The 16,397-nt window shown below is 39.2% G+C and overlaps 2 protein-coding genes across 2 annotated transcripts; one reads left to right on the forward strand and one right to left on the reverse strand.

Moving 5' to 3' along the window:
- Positions 1 to 3,923: 3,923 nt before the first annotated feature.
- On the reverse strand, positions 3,924 to 4,424 carry LOC128231007 (homeobox-like protein HDP1). The gene has a single exon (XM_052943430.1). The coding sequence runs from the start codon at positions 4,422 to 4,424 to the stop codon at positions 3,924 to 3,926; it is 501 nt and encodes a 166-aa protein (XP_052799390.1).
- A 10,254-nt stretch (positions 4,425 to 14,678) lies between these two features.
- Positions 14,679 to 15,341, forward strand: LOC128231008 (uncharacterized). The gene has a single exon (XM_052943431.1). It carries the CDS (start codon positions 14,679 to 14,681, stop codon positions 15,339 to 15,341), a length of 663 nt encoding a protein of 220 aa, XP_052799391.1.
- Positions 15,342 to 16,397: the final 1,056 nt, after the last annotated feature.

Here is a 16,397-nt window from a genome sequence, read left to right on the forward strand (position 1 = left end):
TTGTAGTTGTAGTTGGCGTTGTGGTTGTAGTTGGCGTTGTAGTTGTAGTTGGCGTTGTGGTTGAAGTTGGCTTTGTAGTTGTAGTTGGCGTTGTAGTTATAGTTGGCGTTGTGGTTGTAGTTGGCTTTGTAGTTGTAGTTGGCTTTGTAGTTGTAGTTGGCGTTGTGGTTGTAGTTGGCGTTGTAGTTGTAGTTGGCGTTGTGGTTGTAGTTGGCTTTGTAGTTGTAGTTGGCGTTGTAGTTGTAGTTGGCGTTGTGGTTGTAGTTGGTGGTGTAGATGTAGTTGGTATTGTGGTAGTAGTTGTGGTTGTAGTTGGTGTTGTGCTTGTAGTTGGCGTTGTGGTTGTAGTTGGTGTTGTGGTTGCAGTTGTGGTTGCAGTTGGCGTTGTGGCTGTAGTTGGCGTTGTTGTTGTAATTGGCGTTGTGTTTGTAGTTGGCGTTGTTGTTATTGTTGTTGTAGTTACAGTTGTGGTTGTAATTGGCGTTGTGGTTGTAGTTGGCGTTGTTGTTGTAATTGGCGTTGTGGTTGTAGTTGTAGTTGGCGTTGTAGTTGGTGTTGTGGTTGTAGTTGGTGTTGTGGTTGTTGTTGGCGTTGTGGTTGTAGTTGGTGTTGTGGTTGTAGTTGGCGTTGTGGTTGTAGTTGGCGTTGTGGTTGTAGTTGGCGTTGTAGTTGGCGTTGTAGTTAAAGTTGATGTTGTGGTTGTAGTTGTAGTTGGTGTTGTAGTTGTAGTTGGCGTTGTAGTTGTTGTTGGCATTGTTGTTAGAGAAGTTGTGGTTGTTGGCGTTGTCGTTGGTGGTGGGGTTGTTATTGAAACGCCAAGGTAAATTGTCCCTGTTGCGCCGCCGCAGTTCACGGATATTTCAAGGGAAGTTGGCTCATTAAGCAGTTTCACGTTAGCGACGATATTTGTTCCTGGATAAAACATCATTCTTGATTATAAAATGGAGCCACTTCACTGGTTGAATTCCAATTGTTTCACGGTAAAAATAATTTCAACAAATAAATACCGTATTTATTCCAAACATAAAAACATTAACAACGCAGTGAAAGGTTCAATTTACCTTGTTGCATTCGGACATTAGCGCCCGTGTCGGGAACGACTGACGTCACCACGCAATCGACATCGTCACAGCCGTTAGACACGTCAATAACGTACAGCTCCTGCAGACCATTACGTTCCGATGTGGTCAGCTTCCACGTTGTGGCTGGTACGTTGTGCATTATCGGGACCTTTAGTGACCATACTCACCGCATGAATTAATATTAACATAATCCGAAAATCACTGATCAAACAAAGTTGAAAAATTGAAAAAACAAAACAACCCCCCCCCATCTTTCATAGAAAGGACGGGTCACCAAGGGTAATATGAACTTAAGAAGGGAACAGACGTATAATTAGACTTATTCCATGTTTTAGTGGGTTCTTTTCTTTTCGTCCATATCGGAACGGTAATAAGCAGACAGAGCTTAACCGTTGAAAACTAGCGTGCGGATAAAATATTTGTATTGTAAAATTATGCAAAATATTTTGCTCAAAATATGCAAGCACGTATCTCAGAAGATTTTTCTAGAATGGCTGACGCGGGAGGCTAGCGATAGGCTGACACCCACCACGTGACCACTGGTCACGGCTTCGAACGCTGATAAGCCAAGCACACACCACGTGACCACTGGTCACGGTGTGGAACGCTGATAAGCCACGCTTTAGATGTAACCGGTTTAACCCGCACATTTAGCAAGGGGTGATTCAGTTCAACCCGCAGATCTATTTACATTTATGTCGGCATAAAATTATATTTACGTCAACCACTACCATCGTGATTGAAACCATACACATGTACTGAGGCGCTCGTGTATAAACTGTATAACTCGAGTTGTGGGTGCAGCATCTATTACATATGCGAAATGACTGCCCCCAGATTGCTTATAAGTTATGACCATAGCCCTATATCAAGACGGAGGCGTACCGTGTCAACGATGTTGACGGTGAGCGTGGCGGTGGCCGTCTGTGTTCCGTCCGTGGCCGTGAATGTCAACACCTCCGTTACGTCTCCGAGACTGGACTCCATACATGATCCGACTAACAGCAGACCTGATCATAGAGTGGTGCATTTGTCAGCCAGATGATAAAGGCGAGAACTTTCATTTTGCGCTGGCAGTGAGACTAGTAATGCAACTTCTGTTTGGAAGTGTTTTAATGTTTAAATAGTGTCCATCATATCAAAATAACGAAAGAAAAAACACTTCCGTTACCGTCATTGGCGGAGTCTTGTGTGAAGTACTGTGACGTTGACGCTAACGTGACGGCATTAACGGCGTCATTGTTGGTGCGCACTGTAAAGACGGCGTCGTCCAGCCCCAAACTACTGCTGACACTAATCGTGCTCGGAAGATTCGTGAAAGAAACAGCAGACGACACTGCAACAAAGTCACACAGTGGAACTTGTGAATAAGAAATAGTTTCTGTTGTTGGTATTCATCACATTAAATCACAGTACGCCATTACAAATATGTGTTTTATTTGTTCGACTTGGTCTCGGTTTTGCCAGTTGTCATTCAGAACCGATATGGTTGTTTAAGTGATTTAAATACTAAACAAACGTTTGATAACGCAGTGTGAAGATAAACAAGCCTGCTAAAATTTCACTAAAATTTATATTTTTGACGTGTACCATATGGTTCTTGGCCGAGGCTCCTTTTCAATTTTTCGACGAGTCATATGATCTTGAACCTTTTTATTTTTACCATTGAAGAGACTCCCATGAAATTGGTGAATCTTTTGACCGATACTGCGGGTGCTTATTAATTTCCAGACACTCGTTTTGTGTTTTATTGTAAACTGAATAGCCTTTTTGTGACCTTTATCATCTTAATTAAATTGCGATTTGAATACTAGCTATGTTTTTATAGTGTATTAGTAATATTTATCATTTTTCCAAAATGCATGTTTGAAATTTGTTTGGTTTGTGGTCACCTGGCCGGACAAGTTGAATTAATTTATCTGATGTCACTTATGGAATTTCAACATAATTTAAGTCGTGATGGCGTCTACGGTGGATGTCAAGCCATAATGCAGCCAATAGGTTCGGGCAGACCTTTATAAACACAAATAAACAATCATACAGCAATGGAGTCAGTCCGCCTCGGTAGCTCAGTGATAGAGCGTTCGGTTCGGGTGCGGAAGGTCGGTGGTTCAAACCCCGGCCACGTCAAACTGAAATACGTTGTAATATGGCACCAGCAGCTCCATTGTCCAACGATCGGCATTAAAAGGGTAGTACTGGGGATAATGTTGTACTCAGTACTGGTTCAACCCAGGAAATTGTTATCCGTATATCGGTGCCTTACATTGAGAACGTTAAGGAACCAAGAGTTCTATTCGCACCCGGATCTCTTGTATCTTTATTTGTTTCTTCATGTCTTCTAATGACTAGATTCACTTCTACCTCATATGACTTATGGCATTTACAAAGGTTTTATTCGTGACGGCAGATCTTGGCAAAAAAGCAAGCAACGGAGTCACTCGTCAGTCTTCAGGCAGAGTAACGTTTTCAATCAGTGCACATGAAAGGGAACTATGCAGGTAATTTCAACAGTGCATAACATCCTAACTACAATACTTTAACTACATGTATATCTACAAATATATTACTAGCCTACTATAATAACTAAACATAATGGTATACAACATTAAGTTGTTCATACAATAACTAACTTCTGGTTCCATTGCTTCCTCTTAAAATTAGTCCAATTTCGCTTGCAACAATCAAATAATTTATAGAATCCTGACAAATATTGAGTTTGAATTAAAACAAAATGAAAACTGCTTACAGTATCAATTACAAACGAGCGTCTTATAACGAACTGTGTAAAGTTTGCTCAACTTACGCCATTCCACATTCAAATAACATCCTTTTTATTATCTATGCAACATTCACGACATTCATATCCTTCACGATATGCACAACATTCGCATCATTCATGACATTCGCATCATTCATATCCTTCACGACATACACAACATTCGCATCATTCATATCATTCGCATCATTCATATCATTCGCATCATTCATGACATTCTCATCATTCATGACATTCGCATCATTCAGGACATTCTCATCATTCATGACATTCGCATCAGTCATGACATTCGCATCATTCAGGACATTCGAATCATTCATGACATTCGCATCAATCATATCTTTCACGACATTTACAACAATCGCATCGTTCATGACATTCTTAACATTTGCATCATTCATATCATTCCCGACATACACAACATTCGCATCATTCATGACATTCGCATCATTCATATCATTTACAACATACACAACATTCGCATCATTCATGACATTCGCATCATTCATGACATTCGCATCATTCATGACATTCGCCTCATTCATGACATTCGCATCATTCATATCGTTCACGACATACACAACATTCGCATCATTCATGACATTCGCATCATTTATATCATTCACGACATACACAACATTCATGACTTCGCATCATTCATGACATTCTCATCATTTATGACATTCGCATCATTCATGACATATGCATCATTCATATCATTCACGACATGCACAACAATCGCATCATTTATGACATTCGCACAGTTCAGTTGATTCGCATCATTCACAACATTTGCAACATTAACAAGATTCGGAACATTCGCAACATTCACAGTATTCACGAAATAAGCGAAATGATAGCATTCGAAAAACGAATGTCGCGAATGTCGTTAATGCATTAATATAAAATGAGACTTCATCAGGTATAGGCAATCAATATGGAGTTATTTCTTATTGATGAATTCGTTTATTTTTAACAAACAATATTATTATTGAATTCCCGTGTTCAGAATGAATGTGAGGGAAATGGTAATTTAGGTTCATGTCCAATGTCAAACAAATATCAAATAAAGCAATTGAAACGAAAAATAATAATAATTGACACGGCAATATGGTTCAAAAACAACAGTACAAATAAACGGACGAATGAATTCCGAACACGTAGAAATAAACTACTTTTTTATTTGGGTCATGTTAGCTGATAATGGAATCTATATGATTGAAACACTAAGTGGTCATGTTTTAAATAATTTATTTAATATATTCATATGATGTATATGTTAAGCATTAATCTTACCTGTGCCGATAAAAGACAAAAGTACCACAATTGCAAGATAGTTCACCCGCCTCGTGCTTAACATTATACTAGTATACAAACTAATGTTGTAAATTAGCAGTTACTTAAATAATTCACGTCTTTATTAGATATAATATTTTGATTTATGCCCGATAGTTAATTGCACATCTATAACGATCAACTCTTTCGTAATGATATGAAAAGGCGTCTTTTTTATCGACACACTTATCAAGTAGAGGCCCGGCAACTCCTTAAACTAGAAGTGAAGTATTGCAGAAAGATAGACAGAATTAGAAAATGTTAAGAGAGAACAAAACACTCAAATAAAAACGTTTGACCATACAGTCGAAAAATATCGGGAGGTATTGCAGAAAGATGTTATAATTATATAGATAGTAGATGTTAGATAATGGTACGAGAAAACAAAACACTAAAATAAAAACGTTTGACCATACAGTTGGAAAAGGCGGTTTCATTGTATATGTATATTATAATATATATTTTCTAAAGTGTTATGCACAGCTGACAACGGTAGCAAACAACAAGAAAGGTGCGAGTAAAGTGTTCAGCTCTTCCATTTGAACATATTTCGTTGCTACGGCCACAAGATAAATTACATTGCCGAAATTTTATCACAACCCTAAATGTAAACAAACTTTTGACCTAGGTCCAGTGTCAAAATTGCAAAAGCAAAAATTCCATAGTTTTCCCACAAACAAGTCACAAATACTCCACAAATTATTTGCTCGTATAGCTGACGAGCCAACGCCAGCAATTGTGGGGTGATACTAATACTCTGCAATACCACATTTTACAGCATACGGTGTACATGTTATGAACTGGCATTAGCTCAAATAGTAAGCGCTGTTTTTGACCATTTTAAACAGACAAGATAATTCCCCTACCAAGTATCAGGTTAAACCGGTAATGTTGAAGCCCTCCAATCTGAATGTAACGAGAGACTAGAGGTTTTAAGCAAGACTTACTAAAAGCTAGTAATTAAGACTTCATGTTCTGGAAGTGAGAAAAGCTAATGCCCTACTCGGCAGATCTATCAGCGCCATGGAAGTGGGGCAAAAGAAAATACCAGCAATAATAAGCCTGACACTGGTAGAAGGCATCGGGGAGGAATACACTGAACCGGTACCAAAACGGAATTGTAATCTTCTGATACGGAAGGTTGGTAAGGTCATCTGAATACACAAAGTAAGCGATGTCGAAAGACCATGACGATTGCCCATCACTTGAAGCAATAATAGTCATTGGAAGTAAAATATCAATGTGTATTAAAAGAGGACAGCAATAATCGGATCCTTCTGAACCTCTCATTTCTGTCCAATTTAGCGTTTGGACTTAATTTGTAGTCCTCTGTACAGCTCCTCTTGATCTTTTAGTTTTCTATGAAACACCTTTTTAACAATGCACTTTAATAACTCTAAACGGTGTTAAGAGACATAACACTTTAAGTTACAATGGATCTTGTTAAAATGATCTTCAATAGCGATGTTTACTCAACAACGAAATGATGGCAGGCTTAATACTTTATCTGAATACTCATCAAAAAAGTCAAACAATAAAGTAGGTGAGCGCAATCATGACGTAATGACATTCAGGGCTCTTGTTGTTACAATGTTTTAGATTTTGAAGAAATTGTTCTGTAATCAAGTAAGAAACTAATAACCTTTTCTTCATGTTGGTTGACGACAAAATATCAGATTTACTATGATACACCGTTCACAATTTACCATGGAACTGCTGGTACAATATCAGCAAAGCCTTTCAGATTTACTATAGTACTGGATATGGTATAAGACAGCATACTATTACACAAACAATTCAAAATTTACTAAAGTAATTATTAATTAATGAAGAAAACATCACAACATAAGACGAACCGTTCAAGATTAATATGGTACTTATATTAGAAGAAAACACGATATAAGACAAACCATTCAATATTTACTATGGTACTTATGCACGAAGAAAACGCAATATCAGACAAACCAATCAATATTTACTATGGTACTAATGGACGAAGAAAACACAATATCAGACAAACATATCAAGATTTACTATGGTACCTATGCACGAAGAAAACACAATATCAGACAAACCTATCAAGATTTACTATGGTACTAATGGACGAAGAAAACGCAATATCAGACAAACCAAACAATATTTACTATGGTACTTATGCACGAAGAAAACACAATATCAGACAAACCTATCAAGATTTACTATGGTACTAATGGACGAAGAAAATGCAATATAACCAATCAATATTTACTATGGTACTTATGCACGAAGAAAACGCAATATCAGACAAACCTATCAATATTTACTATGGTACTTATGCACGAAGAAAACGCAATATCAGACAAACCAATCAATATTTACTATGGTACTTATGCACGAAGAAAACGCAATATCAGACAAACCAATCAATATTTACTATGGTACTAATGGACGAAGAAAACGCAATATCAGACAAACCAATCAAGATTTACTATGGTTATCACAGTAGAAGAATACACAATATCAGACAATACATTTAAGGTTTGCTATGGTACTCATGGACGAAAAAAACACAATATCAGACAAACCATTCAAGATTTACTATGGTACTAATGGACGAAGAAAACACAATATCAGACAAACCGTTCAAGATATACTATGGTACTAATGGACGAAGAAAACACAATATCAGACAAACCATTCAAGGTGTATTGTGGTACTTATGGCGGATTATCAATGGTAATGCTTGTAAGGTGCCAACCGTTTTTCAAATCATAGACCCGAGAGAAAAAGCAATGGTCCTATAACAGATACTTTTGTTTACTATTTAACCGTTCATTTATAGAATTTGCGTATGTCTATATTTTAATCAAATACAATTCACGTGTGTCTAAATAAACTTTAAATAATTTAAATTTATTATATTCTTCTCGAATATTAAGGCATGTATCAGATAAATGAACACATCTAAAATGCAGATCGTATTTCAGTTAAACGAATTCATTACTTGTTGTACATTATGACATCTTAATGCTGTCATTAAGATATTACCGACCTCACTTTAGATATTGACACAATTGTTGACTACAAATTAACTCCTCCTTTTACACCGTAAGAACGTTTTGAATGGGTGCACCAAAACTCGTACATTGGGCCGAATTCTCGATGTAGTATTAAAGAATCGCTTTTTAAATCCGTAGATTTTTTGGGGCGAGTAATTAACTTTTTGTGTATTTCTTACTGGCTGAGAAGAAAGCATTCTCCAGCAAACGTTATTACTGAATAATGGATTGAAATACAATCAAGGATTCGGGAGCCCTTCAATGACAGTGCTCTTTACAAGGTTTCCTAAGGCAGATGTCTGCCAAAATATTGGAGTAAAACCATGGGCGTAACGATAGGTCAGGAATGGTACAATGATTTCTTCTAATAATTATAAACATAATAAGTGGTATTCAACGCATAACAAAATTCCTTCCACGTTTTATACTTGCGTAAATCATTAGATGTTCATTAAAAGAAACGATATCAAAGGCTTTTTTAAGTCTATGAAAATTTTATTTTGGTACTTAATTAAAATATAATTTACGAACACATACAGTATACAATTTAAACTTGTGCATGTATGTTGAGTCCATGAACGTATGTATCCATACGTTTTATTCGAATGGCTATTATGGATATGGAACCATTATTTCAATCTAAAGATTAATTTGTTGGCTACCGTATATGTTCTTGTATTTCCATTTGAACTACGACAGACACCGTATAACTATATGCTTTAGATGCAAAGCTATTTAAGCTACGAACTCCGAGCGAGTAGGTTTTTGGTCGAAATTTTGCAAAATCACACAGAGTCCGCACAGACACCGTTGACTCTTGTGGGCATTGTACGAATTTTTTGAACTCGCAAATAGGACTCGGGCCTCCAGGCCGAGCTCCCGAGTTCTCATCGAGCTCGTAGAAATTTTTGTAGTCGGGAGCAGCCCGCAAGGGTCCCAGTAGCGCTCGTTCGAGCTCGGTAGAGCTCGTTTGGGAATCGCACGATGTCCTTGCAGATTTAGAACACCAGTTTGCTTGCCGGTGTTCTTACGAGTATTGCAGGGGAGCTGCACAGTCAACGCACGATGTTCGTAAAATTCTTCGGGCACCGGGCGGGGAACTTGCGTTGTCCACAAGGGGCACACATGCGTAACGTCCGCCGCAAGGATTCCGTACGATATTTTTGACAGCATCTGCTGTTTTCTCTGATCCGTGTCGTTATATGCCTACTTTTAAATCAGATCCATGTTTTTTCTTGGGAGCCTTCCTTTTCCCTTTTCTATTAGTACCACACTGTCCTTTTGGAGGCATCTTGATTTATTTTTTTCTTAATTTATTTGAACTAAGTATTTCCACTTCAAATGACTGGCTAGAAATGAGAAACCTCCAGATATCACCGAACTGGTCTATTTTTGATGCACGGACACCGTGCGGACACCTTACGGGCATCCTACAAAGTATGTTCGAGCTCCTTGTCAACTCCGCACGACTTGTCTGCGATGACTATATGGATATCCTCCAAGAGGTCGTACGGGGTCCGTATGCATGTGACCAGAAGCTATGAATGCAAAGAAACCGTACGGATTTTAAATATTGGTTGAATAGTACGAGTTCATTTATCATTCGGACTTCGTACGAACATGTGACCTAGGTATTAATCTGTTATGACAAGTATACGTGCCAACCTTGGGCTGGTTATGCATGTATGACATCACCAGGCGTACGCAGCATCCTCCTTACTTGCAGAGTGGTGGGACAATGGGACAATGCCTAAACCAGTTGTTCGGTGTTTGCCGCCAACGTTTTCGTTTTGGTTCCCCGCATGCACTGTATGCGCTACAATGCAGCAGGGATACAAAGCAAAACAAATTGCGTACATATGCTAATGTCAGCCCTAGCTGATCTCAGGGTTACGTGTTTTGCATTGGTTGGAAGCCTCAAGGATCGAATAAAAACATACTCGAATATAATAAGTTACCGCTGTGATCAGTCGCGATAGTATTCTCGTTTAATACGTTTTCGATTTAAGATGCATGACGATAATGTGAACATAAAATAATGGATTGAAGTCTTGCACGATACCAAAAATACGTATGAATAATCGATTACATTTGCTTAAAAATGCACAATTAATCCCAAATAAGATTAAACACATTTTATACAATTGTTTTAATATACCAAAAAGGATGAACAAATGCCGAAAACGATGATGCTGATGAAGGATACCGAGTTTAATTTGGAAGAAAGGTGGTATTTCAACCTTATGAGACGATAGTAGATCACTGTAAATCTTTTAGCAATCATTTAATATTTTGGGGTATTCAGCTATTATATACAAGGTTACAATTTTGTTATCATTAATTAATATTTTCAATAAATGCATTATTTAGGAAGAAGTTATTTAGGTTTATCACTCAAATTTAAGTTCGTTATACATGTGTATGTATTGATTTTAAATAAGAGGGCCACTTTAATTAAAGTGTCGTCAAGATTTCGTTCTAATGACCCGTTAATCATGTAATTTGCTCACACTACGAAAATGTTTTGTGACTATATTTACGTAATCATTATTCCATTTGTGATACAAATGATAAAAATTCCGACAATTTATGGAATAAAAGGTTTATTGCTTAAAAATGGTATTATTTATTTGAATGAACTACCTGCAGCATTTCTTTAAATGTTCTATCAATAACTACAACGTATTCAATAACATAACATTACAGCAGATATTATTTATATCATGCGAAATAAAAACTAACAAAACGTGGGTATATGTTTACTTTTATTGATGGAAACCTTTAGACATATACATATATACATATGTATGAACCGTATTTATCAAAAACCTAAGTAGTGGCAAGTTTTGGCCGCAGCGTGACGTAAAATCCCGTCGGTCGTTAGACCGCCGGTTGAAGCATCCTAAATGCTTGTAAATGTAAAATAAGAAAAACTGTTCACAGATGTTAAACCTAACAGTTGTACACGAGCTGGCACTAGCTCAAACTAATATTTATGCGAGCTGGCACTAGCTCGGGAGCCGGCACTGGCTCTGACAAAACAACGTTAGCCTTGACACATGGTACAATATCAGGAATGACCTTCCCGACGGCCATGAAAGACTAAACTAACTTGTACAACATGTTTCCTAACTATATTTAAAAATTGGTGGACTGTAACCTCTAAACCATTGTAAAGGACATGAGACCGGAGCCACGCTAAACGCTGGTAGAGGTCAAAAATCCAGTAGTCATTATTTTATAGTCAATAAATGATTTATTATATTAAACTTATTAATATTTATGTGCCAACGGTCAACCAACCGGCAGAATTTTACGCCACTTGCGACAGACTTTTTGAGTCAAATTGCAATATAATCAGTTTTATAGACACCCATTTGAAATACATTTAAGACTATCGAATGATTCGCACACACACTGTCAGTGCACACCCTGTACTTGCGACGGTACTTCTGCGTGGACAAGTTCTTAGCTATTGTAACGAATGATGGCGAGTCCCTTTTGCGTATTTAGCATTCCTTCCAAAGCTAACGTCTTGGGCCAACACTTGCGGTAGGGCGACTTGTACTAGACACATGCAGCCATCCAGGTTTTTTGTTGGTTGTGGTGTACAATGACAGGTGGACTATCCCCATGAGGTTCCAACTGAAACGATAAACTATAACGGCAGTATCGAGGCATTTAATGGTATCGTTCGAGTATAACATAGCACATATATTAAGGTTTGATGGGATGTGGTGGGCGGGAGAATTTTTGAATTGTAGCGGCCGCTACAGTATCGCCAAAGAGAAAGAACTATCGCGAGATCTCGTCACGTGATGAATAAAATCACGTGACCTTGATAACGGTGACATGCAAATGTATCCGAATGCCTTAGAAACGGCATCATGTAGCTAAGTAAAACTATTTCTTAGCAAATAATTTGAATTATATTTATGCAAACATAATTGCTATTATAAATGAATTGAGCATAATTTTCAATCATCGATTAATGTTTATTTTGCAGCCAAATTTTCAATTCCTTTTCCGTCAGTACAGTATTTAGTGTTTTCACAAAAACCGTGTGACAAAATACAGTCTGACGAAAAGTATTGTTTAATTTAAATGGGCAAAAACTTGGTTGTATATAAAAATCAGAATAATAAACATAATTAATCACAAACAAATCTTTAATATGTCAATGCTATGAAACACTCGTACACACATGTAAATCAAAGCGAAACATTCATGAGGAAATCAGTCAACATTTTTTATCTTGAAAGCGCGTTGTAATCAAATTACGATTTTGAAGTTTGAACTTAGACTGGATACTATCTGTTAACATGGACCAGATCAGAGACGTTTTTCTATAGAGGCTGGCATTTTCGGCCGTGCGAGGCCAAGGACGTAACGGATACCTTCAGAGAAAAGCACGCTCAACCCCGACTGGTCTTATATATATATAATATTATCCAGCCACGTTACGGAGACCGGGTTTTGCTAATTTGCATCTAACCAACCAAGTACACCAACGTATGAACGCACTTCCGCCTACAGCGGAACGTAACGCGTTGAACGCACTTCCGCCTACAGCGGGACGTTACGCTATGAACGCACTTCCGCCTACAGCGGAACGTTACGCTATGAACGCACTTCAGCCTACAGCGGAACGTTACGCTATGAACGCACTTCCGCCTACAGCGGAACGTTACGCGTTGAACGCACTTCCGCCTACAGCGGAACGTTAAGCTTTGAACGCACTTCCGCCTACAGCGGAACGTTACGCTATGAACGCACTTCCGCCTACAGCGGAACGTTACGCGTTGAACGCACTTCCGCCTACAGCGGAACGTTAAGCTTTGAACGCACTTCCGACTACAGCGGAACGTTAAGCTATGAACGCACTTTCGCCTACAGCGTAACGTTACGCCATAAACGCACTTCCGCCTACAGCGGAACGTTACGCCATGAACGCACTTCCGCCTACAGCGGAACGTTACGCATTGAACGCACTTCCGCCTACAGCGGAACGTTACGCCTTGAACGCACTTCCGCCTAAAGCGGAACGTTAAGCTTTGAACGCACTTCCGCCTACAGCGGAACGTAACGCTATGAACGCACTTTCGCCTACAGCGGAACGTTACGCCATGAAAGCACTTCCGCCTACAGCGGAACGTTACGCGTTGAACGCACTTCCGCCTACAGCGGAACGTTACGCTTTGAACCCACTTCCGCCTTCAGCGGAACGTAACGGTTTGAACGCACTTCCGCCTACAGCGGAACGTTACGCCATAAACGCGCTTTCGCCTACAGCGGAACGTTACGCCATGAACGCACTTCCGCCTACAGCGGAACGTTACGCTTCGAACGCACTTCCGCCTACATCGGAACGTTACACTTGGTACTCCAGCGCATTTGCTGATGATGAGGGAGTTATCCATGATTGTAATTCGGTCATTAAAATCTTGACATTGTTTTTTTACATCTACGATATCTTACCTTGTTAACCGTCTACATATTATGTTCCAGAAAAGGAAATGGAACGACATTCTGCATGATTCTGAAGAAATATTAAAAAAAGGCATCGGGAGCCTCGTATCCGGGCTGTCATCTGGAGCAGGCGCACAGACAACCAGCGAACCGTACCCACCGCATATTACGTTACTTCTGTGTGAATGTATCTCTATCTTGGTTTCAGTCTGGTAAATTAATACAGATGACCTAAAAGCACTATTCAAAGTGCAGGAAGTGTGAAATGCACCAATTTTAAACATATATTATATACTTACTTAATGATATTTTCAACCGCTGAAGACTTAACGGTATGATTTTTGATAGCAGGGGTGGATCCAGGAATCGACGTTAGAGGGGGCGTGACTTAGGGATGTAACCTTTTTTACTTACACCCCTCCCTCAGAATCGAAATTTATTTAGTTTCAAGTGTTGTCATGAGGGTTTGGGGTGCTCCCCGAAGAAAGTTTGAACTATTTCTAATCCGAAATGGTGCATTTTGGGCGTATGTTATTACCTAAACTGAAATAATAAGTAAACTTGGATGATTTTAGCCCCCCCCCCCCCCCTCTGGATCCGCTGGTGATTATGTGAGGTGGGCTCCGTTAAGGTGTCCTTCAACGACAGCACTTGAGAGGACGAGTTTGCCGCCAACGATCAGACGTGCGTGTTTTCCCTGGTCACGAGCCACACGATATCACCGTCACCCTCAACCTCACGTGCACTGCGCATATGCCCTTTCGTGCGGGTGACGTTACTAAGTGGTTCAAATAACGTCAAGTTATCTGTACGTCAACATTGAAACTTCATAGTAGTCTTGTTTCCTCTTCATCTACGGTGTCATCAACGCTAGCCTCTATTTCACGGACTTTCTCGCGTTATCCTCTTACAACCACTGAATCATCAACAAGCCAAATACGAAGCATTGGAATAACGAGTACATCAATCTATTCAATGCCGAAGGCTGTACCCACAAGTACATCAAGCTATTCAATGCCAAAGGCTGTAGCCACGAATACATCAAGCTATTCAATGCCAAAGGCTGTAGCCACGAGTACATCAAGCTATTCAATGCCAAAGGTTGTACCCACGAGTGCATCAAGCTATTCAATACCAAAGGCTGTACCCACGAGTACATCAAGCTATTCAATGCCAAAGGTTGTACCCACGAGTGCATCAAGCTATTCAATGCCAAAGGCTGTAACCACAAGTACATCAAGCTATTCAATGCCAAAGGCTGTAACCACAAGTACATCAAGCTATTTAATGCCAAAGGCTGTAACCACAAGAACATCAAGCTATTCAATGCCAAAGGCTGTACCAACAAGTACATCAAGCTATTCAATGCCAAAGGCATTAACCACAAGCACATCAATTTTTTCAATGCCAAAGGCTGTACCCACGAGTACATCAAGCTATTCAATGCCAAAGGCATTAACCACAAGCACATCAATCTATTCAATGCCGAAGGCTGTACCCACAAGTGCATCAAATTATTCAATGCAAAAGGCTGTACCCACAAGTGCATCAAATTATTCAATGCCAAAGGCTGTACCCACGAGTACATTAAGCTATAGAATGCCAAAGGCTGTTCCCTGCGAGTACATCAAGCTATAGAATGCCAAAGGCTGTCCCCATAAGTGCATCAAATTATCCAATGCCAAAGGCTGTACCCACGAGTACATCAAGCTATAGAATGCAAAAAGGCTGTACCCACAAGTGCATCAAATTATTCAATGTCTAAGGCTGTACCCACGAGTACATCAAGCTATAGAATGCCAAAGGCTGTACCCACGAGTACATCAAGCTATAGAATGCCAAAGGCAGTCCCCACAAGTACATCAAGCTATTCAATGCCAAAGACTGTAACCACAAGTACATCAAGCTATTCAATGCCAAAGGCTGTAACCACAAGAATATCAAGCTATTCAATGCCAATGGCTGTACCAACGAGTACATCAAGCTATTCAATGTCAAAGGCATTAACCACGAGTACATCAAGCTATGCAATGCAAAAGGCTGTAACCACGAGTACATCAAGCTTTTTAATACCAAAGGCAGAAGCCACGAGTGCATCAAGCTATAGAATGCCAAAGGATGTAGCCACGAGTACATCAAGCTATCCAATACCAAAGGCTGTAGCCACGAGTAAATCAAGCTTTGCAATACAAAAGGCTGTAACCACGAGTACATCAAGCTTTTTAATACCAAAGGCTATAGCCACGAGTACATCAAGCTATCCAATGCCAAAGGCTGTAGCCACGAGTACATCAAGCTATCCAATACCAAAGGCTGTAGCCACGAGTACATCAACCTATGCAATGCAAAAGGCTGTAACCACAAGTACATCAAGCTATTTAATACCAAAGGCTGTAACCACAAGTACATCAAGCTATCCAATGCCAAAGGCTGTAGTCACGAGTACATCAAGCTATCCAATGCCAAAGGCTGTAGCCACGAGTACATTAAGCTATTTAATACCAAAGACTGTACCCACGAGTACATCAAACTATTCAAAGTCAGATATTGTAACCATGAGTACATCGATCCATTTAAAGTCACATGCTGTAACCAAGAGTACATGAAGCTATTCAATGGCGAATTATGTAACCACGAGTAGATCAAAATATACTTTAATGGTCAACTATGTAACTACAAGTTTATCAACATGTT

Source organism: Mya arenaria, chromosome 4, assembly GCF_026914265.1.
Source record: "Mya arenaria isolate MELC-2E11 chromosome 4, ASM2691426v1".
NCBI lineage: Eukaryota > Metazoa > Mollusca > Bivalvia > Myida > Myidae > Mya > Mya arenaria.

What these genes read in the sequence shown, in the direction of transcription:
- LOC128231007 (XM_052943430.1), bottom strand. Translation starts at nt 4,424, where the DNA reads ATGAATGATGCGAATGTCATGAATGAGGCGAATGTCATGAATGATGCG.
- LOC128231008 (XM_052943431.1), top strand. Translation starts at nt 14,679, where the DNA reads ATGCCGAAGGCTGTACCCACAAGTACATCAAGCTATTCAATGCCAAAG.